Below are 16,777 nucleotides of genomic sequence, written 5' to 3'. Positions count from 1 at the left end.
CTACATGCACACAACCTCCCTCCTCCTCACTACATGCACACAACCTCCCTCCTCCTCTCTCCCCCTCTCTACATGCACACAACCTCCCTCCTCCTCTCTACATGCACACAACCTCCCTCCTCCTCCCTCCCCCTCTCTACATGCACACAACCTCCCTCCTCCTCCCTCCCCCCTCTCTACATGCACACAACCTCCCTCCTCTCTCTCCCCCTCTCTACATGCACACAACCTCCTTCCTCCTTCCTCCTCCTCTCTACATGCACATAACCTCCCTCCTCCTCCTCTACTAACTCCCTCCCTCTCACATGCACACAACCTCCCTCCTCCTCTCTACCCTCCTCCCTCCCTCCTCCTCTCTACATGCACACAACCTCCCTCCTCCTCCTCTCTACATGCACACAACCTCCCTCCTCTCTCTCACCTCTCTACATGCATATACAAACTCCCTCCTCCTCTCTCTCCCCCTCTCTACATGCACACAAGATCCCTCCTCCTCTCTCTCCCCCTCTCTACATGCACACAACCTCCCTCCTCCTCTCTCTCCCCCTCTCTACATGCACACAACCTCCCTCCTCCTCTCTCTCCCCCTCTTCACATGCAGACACAACCTCTCTCCTCCTCTCTCTCCCACTCTCTACATGCACACAACCTCCCTCCTCCTCCGTCCTCCTCTCTACATGCACACAACCTCCCTCCTCTTCCCTCCTCCTCTCTACATGCACACAACCTCCCCTCCTCCTCTCTACATGCACACAACCTCCCTCCTCCTCTCTCTCCTCCTCTCTACATGCAGACACAACCTCCCCCTCTCTCTCTCCCCCTCTCTACATGCACACAACCTCCCTCCTCCTCCTCCTCCTCTCTACATGCACACAACCTCCCTCCTCCTCACTACATGCACACAACCTCCCTCCTCCTCTCTCTCCCCCCTCTCTACATGCACACAACCTCCCTCCTCCTCTCTACATGCACACAACCTCCCTCCTCCTCCCTCCCCCTCTCTACATGCACACAACCTCCCTCCTCCTCCCTCCCCCTCTCTACATGCACACAACCTCCCTCCTCTCTCTCCCCCTCTCTACATGCACACAACCTCCCTCCTCCTTCCTCCTCCTCTCTACATGCACATAACCTCCTCCTCCTTTTCTCCCCCCTCGCTACATGCACACAACCTCCCTCCCTCTACATGCACACAACCTCCCTCCTCCCTCTCTCTCCACCTCTCTACATGCACACAACCTCCCTCCTCTCTCTCCCCCTCGCTACATGCACACAACCTCCCTCCTCCTCCCTCCTCCTCTCTACATGCACACAACCTCCCTCCTCCTCTCTCTCCCCCTCTCTACACGCACCACCTCCCTCCTCCTCTCTCTCCCCCTCTCTACATGCACACAACTTCCCTCCTCCTCCCTCCTCTCTCTACATGCACACAACCTCCCTCCTCTCTCTCCCTCTCTCAACATGCACACAACCTCCCCTCTCCTCTCTCCCCCCTCTCTACATGGACACAACCTCCCTCCTCCTCTCTCTCCCCCTCTGTACATGCAGACACAACCTCCCTCCTCCTCTCTCTCCCCCTCTCTACATGCACACAACCTCCCTCCTCCTCTCTCCTCCTCTCTACATGCACACAACCTCCCTCTTCCTCTCTACATGCACACAACCTCTCTCCTCCTCTCTACATCCACACAACCTCCCTCCTCTCTCTCCCTGCACACAACCTCCCTCCTCCTCTCTCTCCCCCTCTCTACATGCAAACAGCCTCCCTCCTCCTCCCTCCTCCTCTCTACATGCACACAACCTCCCTCCTCTCTCTCCCTGCACACAACCTCCCTCCTCCTCTCTCTCCCCCTCTCTACATGCAGACACAACCTCCCTCCTCCTCTCTCTCCCCCTCTCTACATGCACACAACCTCCCTCCTCCCCCTCCCCCTCTCTACATGCACACAACTTCCCTCCTCTCTCTCCCCCTCTCTACATGCACACAACCTCCCTCCTCCTTCCTCCTCCTCTCTACATGCACATAACCTCCCTCCTCCTCTCTCTCCCCCTCTCTACATGCACACAACCTCCCTCCTCTCTCTCCCCCCTCGCTACATGCACACAACCTCCCTCCTCCTCCTCCTCTCTCTCCACCTCTCTACATGCACACATCTCCCTCCTCTCTCTCCCCCCTCGCTACATGCACACAACCTCCCTCCTCCTCCCTCCTCCTCTCTACATGCACACAACCTCCCTCCTCCTCTCTCTCCCCCTCTCTACATGCACACAACTTCCCTCCTCCTCTCTCTACATGCACACAACCTCCCTCCTCCTCTCTCTCCCCCTCTCTACATGCAAACAGCCTCCCTCCTCCTCCCTCCTCCTCTCTACATGCACACAACCTCCCTCCTCCTCTCTCTCCCCCTCTCTACATGCAGACACAACCTCCCTCCTCCTCTCTCTCCCCCTCTCTACATGCACACAACCTCCCTCCTCCTCCCTCCCCCTGTCTACATGCACACAACCTCCCTCCTCCTCTCTACACCACTTACACACACCTTCTCTCTTCATGCCCATGGCTAGGCACTTCTGGTAGCGACAGTATTGACAGCGGTTGCGCTGTCGTTTGTCTATCAGGCACTCCTTGCTGTCTCGACACGTATAGGTGAGGTCTTTCCGGATGGTTCTCTTGAAGAAGCCTTTGCAGCCTTCACAACTGTACACGCCATAGTGCTTCCCTGGGTGAACAACATCCAAAACATCAACGCCACTGCTTTACCTGAGAAACTGATCCACATAATCGCAATACTGTTAATCAATGTCATAGTCCATGGTTATTGGATGAGGACTGGGAGAAGAAAAATCAGCAATGAGGTAATTCACTAAATCTAAAATAAATTGGGATAAACCTCCCCAATACCAACCAACAGTGGAGTTTCTGCCGCCTGTATAGGGGGCTGGACTAGGGTCCTATTGCTGCTATAGGGGGGTGGACTAGGGTCCTATTGCTGCTACAGGGGGCTGGACTAGGGTCCTATTGCTGCTACAGGGGGCTGGACTAGGGTCCTATTGCTGCTACAGGGGGCTGGACTAGGGTCCTATTGCTGCTCTAGGGGGCTGGACTAGGGTCCTATTGCTGCTACAGGGGGCTGGACTAGGGTCCTATTGCTGCTATAGGGGGCTGGGCTAGGGTCCTATTGCTGCTATAGGGGGCTGGACTAGGGTCCTATTGCTGCTACAGGGGGCTGGACTAGGGTCCTACTGCTGCTATAGGGGGCTGGACTAGGGTCCTATTGCTGCTATAGGGGGCTGGACTAGGGTCCTATTGCTGCTATAGGGGGCTGGACTAGGGTCCTATTGCTGCTATAGGGGGCTGGGCTAGGGTCCTATTTCTGCTATAGGGGGCTGGACTAGGGTCCTATTGCTGCTACAGGGGGCTGGACTAGGGCCCTATTGCTGCTACAGGGGGCTGGACTAGGGCCCAGTGGGGAGGTGTGGCCCTATTTCTTACCTGATGATCGGTCTCCACAGATGGCACATACGTGTTTGGACATGCTTCCAGGGCTGGTGCAGTTGTAGTTGATGTCCCCTAGATTCTGGAGACCCAGAGGAGGCTTGATGTCCTCTGAACTACTGACACTGTTCATCTGGAAAGAGGAGGAGGAGCAGGGGGAGAAAGAGATGGATGGGGAAGGGGGGGTAGAGAGAGTAGAGTGGAGGAGAAGTTGGGAAAACGTGAGTGAGTGAGTCTGTCCTGTCTCTCTTTCTTTTACTTCTCTAAAATCGTCTCCCTCTCTTCCCCTCTCACCCTCCTCCTTCTCCCTCTCTTCCTCCTCTCTCCACCTCATCCTCTCCCCCTCTCCCCCTCTTCCTCCGTTCTCCACCCACATGTGTGGTATGAAAGTAGCTGAGGCAGCGATCACATGACTGATCAAAGGGAGTATCTGTGTTTCCTCTGTGAGTTTAGTCACGCAGGCTTCTAATGTTTGTTGACAGGGGTGGTTGACTGTGTGAGCTGTGTGGGAGGAGAGCTGAGCTTGTCACGTTCACCAAGCTGCACTTCTCACTTTTCACCAGCAGAGAGAAGCGTAGGGTCACGTCCGCCGCTTTAGGCCAGGCATAGGCCTGGGATTTTATGGGTTCAATATATTAGTTTGTCAAAACAGTTCAGTGTAAATGCTGATTAGAAGAAAATATATTCTGGTTTTAGCAACTTGTGTTATAAATCCTTTCCCAGAGAGTTTCCTGAACAAACGTTGTCAAAATGATATTTTTATGGGCTCCTTATCGTCTTTCTGCACTTTGCACCTCTTGTCTCCTGTCGACCACTGAGTTGGCTAATTAGCATTCTGTCTTCTGCTGATGCTGTTGAGTCAATGATGAGAGAGAGCCCTTTCCTGTACTGCAGCTCATAACCATGCCTCTCCCATACAGCCAACATGCCAGACAAATGGCCAACACATGCTACACATATGTTATGATTGAACATGCCATTCACATGCTTATGGCTTCTCGGGCACCAATATGCCTCAGACAAACAGCACCACATGTAGCACAAGTATTACACATGCATTATTAATGGTTCATACATTCATGATACAGTATATATATAGTGTTCAGACATGCTTTACAACTATTACTACTAGCTATCAACTATTACTACTAGCTATCAAATATTACTACTAGCAATAAACTATTACTACTAGCTATAAACTATTACTACTAGCTATAAACTATTACTACAAGCTATCAACTATTACTACTAGCTATAAACTATTACTACAAGCTATAAACTATTACTACTAGCTATCAACTATTACTACTAGCTATAAACTATTACACTAGCTATCAACTATTACTACCAGCTATCAACTATTACTACAAGCTATAAACTATTACTACTAGCTATCAAATATTACTACAAGCTGTAAACTATTACTACTAGCAATAAACTATTACTACTAGCTATAAACTATTACTACTAGCTATCAAATATTACTACTAGCTATAAACTATTACTACAAGCTATAAACTATAACTACTAGCTATCAACTATTACTACTAGCTATAAACTATTACACTAGCTATCAACTATTACTACCAGCTATCAACTATTACTAAAAGCTATAAACTATTACTACTAGCTATAAACTATTACTACAAGCTATAAACTATTACTACTAGCTATCAACTATTACTACTAGCTATAAATTATTACTACTAGCTATCAACTATAAACTATTACTACTAGCTATAAACTATTACTACTAGCTATAAACTAATACTACTAGCTATAAACTATTACTACAAGCTATAAACTATTACTACTAGCTATAAATTATTACTACTAGCTATAAACTATAAACTATTACTACTAGCTATAAACTATTACTACTAGCTATAAACTATATATATAGGGTTCAGACATGCTTTACAACTATTATTACTAGCTATAAACTATTACTACTAGCTATCAACTATTACTACAAGCTAAAAACTATTACACTAGCTATAAACTATTACTACTAGCTATAAACTATTACTACTAGCTATAAACTATTACTACAAGCTATCAACTATTACTACTAGCTATAAACTATTACTACTAGCTATAAACTATTACTACTAGCTATCAACTATTACTACTAGCAATCAACTATTACTACTAGCTATCAACTATTACTACTAGCTATAAACTATTAATACTAGCTATCAACTATTACTACTAGCTATCAACTATTACTACTAGCTATCAAATATTACTACAAGCTGTAAACTATTACTACTAGCAATAAACTATTACTACTAGCTATAAACTATTACTACAAGCTATCAACTATTACTACTAGCTATAAACTATTACTACTAGCTATAAACTATTACTACTAGCTATCAACTATTACTACTAGCAATCAACTATTACTACTAGCTATCAACTATTACTACTAGCTATAAACTATTAATACTAGCTATCAACTATTACTACTAGCTATCAACTATTACTACAAGCTATCAACTATTACTACTAGCTTTAAACTATTACTACAAGCTATAAAATATTACTACTAGCTATAAAATATTACTACTAGCTATAAACTATTACTACTAGCTATAAACTATTACAACTAGCTATCAAATATTACTACTAGCTATCAAATATTACTACAAGCTATAAACTATTACACTAGCTATAAACTACTAGCTATAAACTATAAACTATTATTACTAGCTATAAACTATTACTACTAGCTATAAACTAATACTACTAGCTATAAACTATTACTACAAGCTATAAACTATTACTACTAGCTATAAATTATTACTACTAGCTATAAACTATAAACTATTACTACTAGCTATAAACTATTACTACTAGCTATAAACTATATATATAGGGTTCAGACATGCTTTACAACTATTATTACTAGCTATAAACTATTACTACTAGCTATCAACTATTACTACAAGCTAAAAACTATTACACTAGCTATAAACTATTACTACTAGCTATAAACTATTACTACTAGCTATAAACTATTACTACAAGCTATCAACTATTACTACTAGCTATAAACTATTACTACTAGCTATAAACTATTACTACTAGCTATCAACTATTACTACTAGCAATCAACTATTACTACTAGCTATCAACTATTACTACTAGCTATAAACTATTAATACTAGCTATCAACTATTACTACTAGCTATCAACTATTACTACAAGCTATCAACTATTACTACTAGCTTTAAACTATTACTACAAGCTATAAAATATTACTACTAGCTATAAAATATTACTACTAGCTATAAACTATTACTACTAGCTATCAACTATTACAACTAGCTATCAAATATTACTACTAGTTATCAAATATTACTACAAGCTATAAACTATTACACTAGCTATAAACTACTAGCTATAAACTATAAACTATTATTACTAGCTATAAACTATTACTACTAGCTATAAACTATTACTACTAGCTATAAACTATTACTACTAGCTATAAACTCTTACTATTAGCTATAAACTATTACTACTAGCTATCAACTATTACTACAAGCTATAAACTATTACTACTAGCTATAAACTATTACTACAAGCTATAAACTACTAGCTATAAAATATTACTACTAGCTATCAAATATTACTACTAGCTATAAACTATTACTAAAAGCTATAAACTATAACTACTAGCTATAAACTATTACTACTAGCTATAAATTATTACTACTAGCTATAAACTATTACTACTAGCTATCAACTATTACTACTAGCTATAAACTATATATATAGGGTTCAGACATGCTTTACAACTATTACTACTAGCTATAAACTATTACTACTAGCTATCAACTATTACTACAAGCTATAAACTATTACTACTAGCTATAAACTATTACTACTAGCTATCAAATATTACTACTAGCTATCAAATATTAGTACTAGCTATCAAATATTACTACTAGTTATAAACTACTCCAACAAGCTATAAACTATTACTACTAGCTATAAAATATTACTACTAGCTATAAAATATTACTACTAGCTATAAACTATTACTACTAGCTATCAATTATTACTACTAGCTATAAACTATTACTACTAGCTATCAACTATTACTACTAGCTATGAATTATTACTACTAGCTATAAACTATAAACTATTACTACTAGCTATCAACTATTACTACTAGCTATAAACTATATATATATAGGGTTCAGACATGCTTTACAACTATTACTACTAGCTATAAACTATTACTACTAGCTATCAACTATTACTACAAGCTATAAACTATTACACTAGCTATACACTTATACTACTAGCTATAAACTATAAACTATTACTACTAGCTATCAACTATTACTACAAGCTATAAACTATTACTACTAGCTATAAACTATCACTACTAGCTATAAACTATTACTACTAGCTATAAACTATTACTACTAGCTATCAACTATTACTACTAGCTATCAACTATTACTACAAGCTACAAACTATTACTATTAGCTATAAACTATTACTACAAGCTATAAAATATTACTACAAGCTATAAAATATTACTACTAGCTATAAACTATTACTACTAGCTATCAACTATTACTACTAGCTATAAACTATTACTACTAGCTATAAACTATTACTACTAGCTATAAACTATTACTACTAGCTATCAACTATTACTATTAGCTATAAACTATTACTACTAGCTATAAACTATTACTACTAGCTATAAACTATTACTACTAGCTATAAACTATTACTACTAGCTATCAAATATTACTACTAGCTATAAACTATTACTACAAGCTATAAACTATTACTACTAGCTATAAACTATTACTACTAGCTATAAACTATTACTACTAGCTATCAAATATTACTACTAGCTATCAAATATTACTACTAGCTATCAAATATTACTACTAGCTATAAACTATTACTACAAGCTATAAAATATTACTACTAGCTATAAACTATTACTACTAGCTATAAACTATTACTACTAGCTATAAACTATTAGTACTAGCTATCAACTATTACTACTAGCTATAAATTATTACTACTAGCTATAAACTATAAACTATTACTACTAGCTATCAACTATTACTACTAGATATAAACTATATATATATATAGGGTTCAGACATGCTTTACAACTATTACTACTAGCTATAAACTATTACTACTAGCTATCAACTATTACTACAAGCTAAAAACTATTACACTAGCTATAAACTATTACTACTAGCTATAAAATATTACTACTAGCTATAAACTATTACTACTAGCTATCAACTATTACTACTAGCAATCAACTATTACTACTAGCTATCAACTATTACTACTAGCTATAAACTATTACTACTAGCTATCAACTATTACTACTAGCTATCAACTATTACTACAAGCTATCAACTATTACTACTAGCTATAAACTATTACTACAAGCTATAAAATATTACTACTAGCTATAAAATATTACTACTAGCTATAAACTATTACTACTAGCTATCAACTATTACAACTTGCTATCAAATATTACTACTAGCTATCAAATATTACTACAAGCTATAAACTATTACACTAGCTATAAACTACTAGCTATAAACTATAAACTATTATTACTAGCTATAAACTATTACTACTAGCTATCAACTATTACTACAAGCTAAAAACTATTACACTAGCTATAAACTATTACTACTAGCTATAAACTATTACTACTAGCTATAAACTATTACTACAAGCTATCAACTATTACTACTAGCTATAAACTATTACTACTAGCTATAAACTATTACTACTAGCTATCAACTATTACTACTAGCAATCAACTATTACTACTAGCTATCAACTATTACTACTAGCTATAAACTATTAATACTAGCTATCAACTATTACTACTAGCTATCAACTATTACTACAAGCTATCAACTATTACTACTAGCTTTAAACTATTACTACAAGCTATAAAATATTACTACTAGCTATAAAATATTACTACTAGCTATAAACTATTACTACTAGCTATCAACTATTACAACTAGCTATCAAATATTACTACTAGTTATCAAATATTACTACAAGCTATAAACTATTACACTAGCTATAAACTACTAGCTATAAACTATAAACTATTATTACTAGCTATAAACTATTACTACTAGCTATAAACTATTACTACTAGCTATAAACTATTACTACTAGCTATAAACTCTTACTATTAGCTATAAACTATTACTACTAGCTATCAACTATTACTACAAGCTATAAACTATTACTACTAGCTATAAACTATTACTACAAGCTATAAACTACTAGCTATAAAATATTACTACTAGCTATCAAATATTACTACTAGCTATAAACTATTACTAAAAGCTATAAACTATAACTACTAGCTATAAACTATTACTACTAGCTATAAATTATTACTACTAGCTATAAACTATTACTACAAGCTATAAACTATTACTACTAGCTATAAATTATTACTACTAGCTATAAACTATAAACTATTACTACTAGCTATAAACTATTACTACTAGCTATAAACTACTATATTCTACTAGCTATCAAACTATTACTCTAGCTATAAACTATTACTACAAGCTATAAACTATTACTACTAGCTATAAACTATTACTACTAGCTATAAACTATTACTACTAGCTATAAACTATTACTACTAGCTATCAACTATTACTACTAGCTATAAACTATTACTACTAGCTATAAACTATTACTACTAGCTATCAACTATTACTACAGCTATAAACTATTACTACAAGCTATCAACTATTACTACTAGCTATAAACTATTACTACTAGCTATAAACTATTACTACTAGCTATCAACTATTACTACTAGCTATCAACTATTACTACTAGCTATCAACTATTACTACTAGCTATAAACTATTAATACTAGCTATCAACTATTACTACTAGCTATCAACTATTACTACAAGCTATCAACTATTACTACTAGCTTTAAACTATTACTACAAGCTATAAAATATTACTACTAGCTATAAAATATTACTACTAGCTATAAACTATTACTACTAGCTATCAACTATTACAACTAGCTATCAAATATTACTACTAGTTATCAAATATTACTACAAGCTATAAACTATTACACTAGCTATAAACTACTAGCTATAAACTATAAACTATTATTACTAGCTATAAACTATTACTACTAGCTATAAACTATTACTACTAGCTATAAACTATTACTACTAGCTATAAACTCTTACTATTAGCTATAAACTATTACTACTAGCTATCAACTATTACTACAAGCTATAAACTATTACTACAAGCTATAAACTACTAGCTATAAAATATTACTACTAGCTATCAAATATTACTACTAGCTATAAACTATTACTAAAAGCTATAAACTATAACTACTAGCTATAAACTATTACTACTAGCTATAAATTATTACTACTAGCTATAAACTATTACTACTAGCTATCAACTATTACTACTAGCTATAAACTATATATATAGGGTTCAGACATGCTTTACAACTATTACTACTAGCTATAAACTATTACTACTAGCTATCAACTATTACTACAAGCTATAAACTATTACTACTAGCTATAAACTATTACTACTAGCTATCAAATATTACTACTAGCTATCAAATATTAGTACTAGCTATCAAATATTACTACTAGTTATAAACTACTCCAACAAGCTATAAACTATTACTACTAGCTATAAAATATTACTACTAGCTATAAAATATTACTACTAGCTATAAACTATTACTACTAGCTATCAATTATTACTACTAGCTATAAACTATTACTACTAGCTATCAACTATTACTACTAGCTATGAATTATTACTACTAGCTATAAACTATAAACTATTACTACTAGCTATCAACTATTACTACTAGCTATAAACTATATATATATAGGGTTCAGACATGCTTTACAACTATTACTACTAGCTATAAACTATTACTACTAGCTATCAACTATTACTACAAGCTATAAACTATTACACTAGCTATACACTTATACTACTAGCTATAAACTATAAACTATTACTACTAGCTATCAACTATTACTACAAGCTATAAACTATTACTACTAGCTATAAACTATTACTACTAGCTATAAACTATTACTACTAGCTATAAACTATTACTACTAGCTATCAACTATTACTACTAGCTATCAACTATTACTACAAGCTACAAACTATTACTATTAGCTATAAACTATTACTACAAGCTATAAAATATTACTACAAGCTATAAAATATTACTACTAGCTATAAACTATTACTACTAGCTATCAACTATTACTACTAGCTATAAACTATTACTACTAGCTATAAACTATTACTACTAGCTATAAACTATTACTACTAGCTATCAACTATTACTTTTAGCTATAAACTATTACTACTAGCTATAAACTATTACTACTAGCTATAAACTATTACTACTAGCTATAAACTATTACTACTAGCTATCAAATATTACTACTAGCTATAAACTATTACTACAAGCTATAAACTATTACTACTAGCTATAAACTATTACTACTAGCTATAAACTATTACTACTAGCTATCAAATATTACTACTAGCTATCAAATATTACTACTAGCTATCAAATATTACTACTAGCTATAAACTATTACTACAAGCTATAAAATATTACTACTAGCTATAAACTATTACTACTAGCTATAAACTATTACTACTAGCTATAAACTATTAGTACTAGCTATCAACTATTACTACTAGCTATAAATTATTACTACTAGCTATAAACTATAAACTATTACTACTAGCTATCAACTATTACTACTAGATATAAACTATATATATATATAGGGTTCAGACATGCTTTACAACTATTACTACTAGCTATAAACTATTACTACTAGCTATCAACTATTACTACAAGCTAAAAACTATTACACTAGCTATAAACTATTACTACTAGCTATAAAATATTACTACTAGCTATAAACTATTACTACTAGCTATCAACTATTACTACTAGCAATCAACTATTACTACTAGCTATCAACTATTACTACTAGCTATAAACTATTACTACTAGCTATCAACTATTACTACTAGCTATCAACTATTACTACAAGCTATCAACTATTACTACTAGCTATAAACTATTACTACAAGCTATAAAATATTACTACTAGCTATAAAATATTACTACTAGCTATAAACTATTACTACTAGCTATCAACTATTACAACTTGCTATCAAATATTACTACTAGCTATCAAATATTACTACAAGCTATAAACTATTACACTAGCTATAAACTACTAGCTATAAACTATAAACTATTATTACTAGCTATAAACTATTACTACTAGCTATCAACTATTACTACAAGCTAAAAACTATTACACTAGCTATAAACTATTACTACTAGCTATAAACTATTACTACTAGCTATAAACTATTACTACAAGCTATCAACTATTACTACTAGCTATAAACTATTACTACTAGCTATAAACTATTACTACTAGCTATCAACTATTACTACTAGCAATCAACTATTACTACTAGCTATCAACTATTACTACTAGCTATAAACTATTAATACTAGCTATCAACTATTACTACTAGCTATCAACTATTACTACAAGCTATCAACTATTACTACTAGCTTTAAACTATTACTACAAGCTATAAAATATTACTACTAGCTATAAAATATTACTACTAGCTATAAACTATTACTACTAGCTATCAACTATTACAACTAGCTATCAAATATTACTACTAGTTATCAAATATTACTACAAGCTATAAACTATTACACTAGCTATAAACTACTAGCTATAAACTATAAACTATTATTACTAGCTATAAACTATTACTACTAGCTATAAACTATTACTACTAGCTATAAACTATTACTACTAGCTATAAACTCTTACTATTAGCTATAAACTATTACTACTAGCTATCAACTATTACTACAAGCTATAAACTATTACTACTAGCTATAAACTATTACTACAAGCTATAAACTACTAGCTATAAAATATTACTACTAGCTATCAAATATTACTACTAGCTATAAACTATTACTAAAAGCTATAAACTATAACTACTAGCTATAAACTATTACTACTAGCTATAAATTATTACTACTAGCTATAAACTATTACTACTAGCTATCAACTATTACTACTAGCTATAAACTATATATATAGGGTTCAGACATGCTTTACAACTATTACTACTAGCTATAAACTATTACTACTAGCTATCAACTATTACTACAAGCTATAAACTATTACTACTAGCTATAAACTATTACTACTAGCTATCAAATATTACTACTAGCTATCAAATATTAGTACTAGCTATCAAATATTACTACTAGTTATAAACTACTACTACAAGCTATAAACTATTACTACTAGCTATAAAATATTACTACTAGCTATAAAATATTACTACTAGCTATAAACTATTACTACTAGCTATCAATTATTACTACTAGCTATAAACTATTACTACTAGCTATCAACTATTACTACTAGCTATGAATTATTACTACTAGCTATAAACTATAAACTATTACTACTAGCTGTCAACTATTACTACTAGCTATAAACTATATATATATAGGGTTCAGACATGCTTTACAACTATTACTACTAGCTATAAACTATTACTACTAGCTATCAACTTTAAATATATATTACACTAGCTATACACTTATACTACTAGCTATAAACTATAAACTATTACTACTAGCTATCAACTATTACTACAAGCTATAAACTATTACTACTAGCTATAAACTATTACTACTAGCTATAAACTATTACTACTAGCTATAAACTATTACTACTAGCTATCAACTATTACTACTAGCTATCAACTATTACTACAAGCTACAAACTATTACTATTAGCTATAAACTATTACTACAAGCTATAAAATATTACTACAAGCTATAAAATATTACTACTAGCTATAAACTATTACTACTAGCTATCAACTATTACTACTAGCTATAAACTATTACTACTAGCTATAAACTATTACTACTAGCTATAAACTATTACTACTAGCTATCAACTATTACTATTAGCTATAAACTATTACTACTAGCTATAAACTATTACTACTAGCTATAAACTATTACTACTAGCTATAAACTATTACTACTAGCTATCAAATATTACTACTAGCTATAAACTATTACTACAAGCTATAAACTATTACTACTAGCTATAAACTATTACTACTAGCTATAAACTATTACTACTAGCTATCAAATATTACTACTAGCTATCAAATATTACTACTAGCTATCAAATATTACTACTAGCTATAAACTATTACTACAAGCTATAAAATATTACTACTAGCTATAAACTATTACTACTAGCTATAAACTATTACTACTAGCTATAAACTATTAGTACTAGCTATCAACTATTACTACTAGCTATAAATTATTACTACTAGCTATAAACTATAAACTATTACTACTAGCTATCAACTATTACTACTAGCTATAAACTAAATATATATATAGGGTTCAGACATGCTTTACAACTATTACTACTAGCTATAAACTATTACTACTAGCTATCAACTATTACTACAAGCTAAAAACTATTACACTAGCTATAAACTATTACTACTAGCTATAAAATATTACTACTAGCTATAAACTATTACTACTAGCTATCAACTATTACTACTAGCAATCAACTATTACTACTAGCTATCAACTATTACTACTAGCTATAAACTATTACTACTAGCTATCAACTATTACTACTAGCTATCAACTATTACTACAAGCTATCAACTATTACTACTAGCTATAAACTATTACTACAAGCTATAAAATATTACTACTAGCTATAAAATATTACTACTAGCTATAAACTATTACTACTAGCTATCAACTATTACAACTTGCTATCAAATATTACTACTAGCTATCAAATATTACTACAAGCTATAAACTATTACACTAGCTATAAACTACTAGCTATAAACTATAAACTATTATTACTAGCTATAAACTATTACTACTAGCTATAAACTATTACTACTAGCTATAAACTATTACTATTAGCTATAAACTATTACTACTAGCTATCAACTATTACTACAAGCTATAAACTATTACTACTAGCTATAAACTATTACTACAAGCTATAAACTACTAGCTATAAAATATTACTACTAGCTATCAAATATTACTACTAGCTATAAACTATATATATAGGGTTCAGACATGCTTTACAACTATTACTACTAGCTATAAACTATTACTACTAGCTATCAACTATTACTACAAGCTATAAACTATTACACTAGCTATACACTTATACTACTAGCTATAAACTATAAACTATTACTACTAGCTATCAACTATTACTACTAGCTATAAACTATTACTACTAGCTATAAACTATTACTACTAGCTATCAAATATTACTACTAGCTATCAAATATTAGTACTAGCTATCAAATATTACTACTAGTTATAAACTACTACTACAGGCTATAAACTATTACTACTAGCTATAAAATATTACTACTAGCTATAAACTATTACTACTAGCTATCAATTATTACTACTAGCTATAAATTATTACTACTAGCTATCAACTATTACTACTAGCTATGAATTATTACTACTAGCTATAAACTATAAACTATTACTACTAGCTATCAACTATTACTACTAGCTATAAGCTATATATATAGGGTTCAGACATGCTTTACAACTATTACTACTAGCTATAAACTATTACTACTAGCTATCAACTATTAGTACAAGCTATAAACTATTACACTAGCTATACACTTATACTACTAGCTATAAACTATAAACTATTACTACTAGCTATCAACTATTACTACAAGCTATAAACTATTACTACTAGCTATAAACTATTACTACTAGCTATAAACTATTACTACTAGCTATCAACTATTACTACTAGCTATCAACTATTACTACAAGCTACAAACTATTACTATTAGCTATAAACTATTACTACAAGCTATACAATATTACTACAAGCTATAAACTATTACTACTAGCTATAAACTATTACTACTAGCTATAAATTATTACTACTAGCTATAAACTATTACTACTAGCTATAAACTATTACTACTAGCTATAAACTATTACTACTAGCTATCAAATATTACTACTAGCTATAAACTATTACTACAAGCTATAAACTATTACTACTAGCTATAAACTATTAC

General features: G+C 33.5%; 1 protein-coding gene across 5 annotated transcripts in view; it reads right to left on the bottom strand.

Annotated features, from left to right (window-relative positions):
• The window catches only part of rxrgb (retinoid X receptor, gamma b), a 132,934-nt gene that overhangs the window by 30,481 nt on the left and 85,676 nt on the right, over positions 1-16,777 (bottom strand). For 3 of the 5 annotated variants that reach the window (XM_045687937.1, XM_045687935.1, XM_045687939.1), the window contains exons 3-4: positions 3,494-3,629; positions 2,535-2,720 (exon numbers count right to left, since the gene is read on the bottom strand). In XM_045687937.1, the coding sequence (XP_045543893.1) occupies positions 2,535-2,720; positions 3,494-3,629 (322 nt within the window). The remainder of the gene's footprint in view (positions 1-2,534; positions 2,721-3,493; positions 3,630-16,777) is intronic. The other 2 variants (XM_045687938.1, XM_045687936.1) reach the window with 1 other exon arrangement.

The sequence above is a fragment of the Salmo salar genome, chromosome ssa10 (assembly GCF_905237065.1).
Source record: "Salmo salar chromosome ssa10, Ssal_v3.1, whole genome shotgun sequence".
In the NCBI taxonomy this organism is placed as follows: domain Eukaryota; kingdom Metazoa; phylum Chordata; class Actinopteri; order Salmoniformes; family Salmonidae; genus Salmo; species Salmo salar.
Note: the sequence above shows the minus strand (reverse complement) of the source record. Positions and strands in the feature narration are given on the sequence as shown.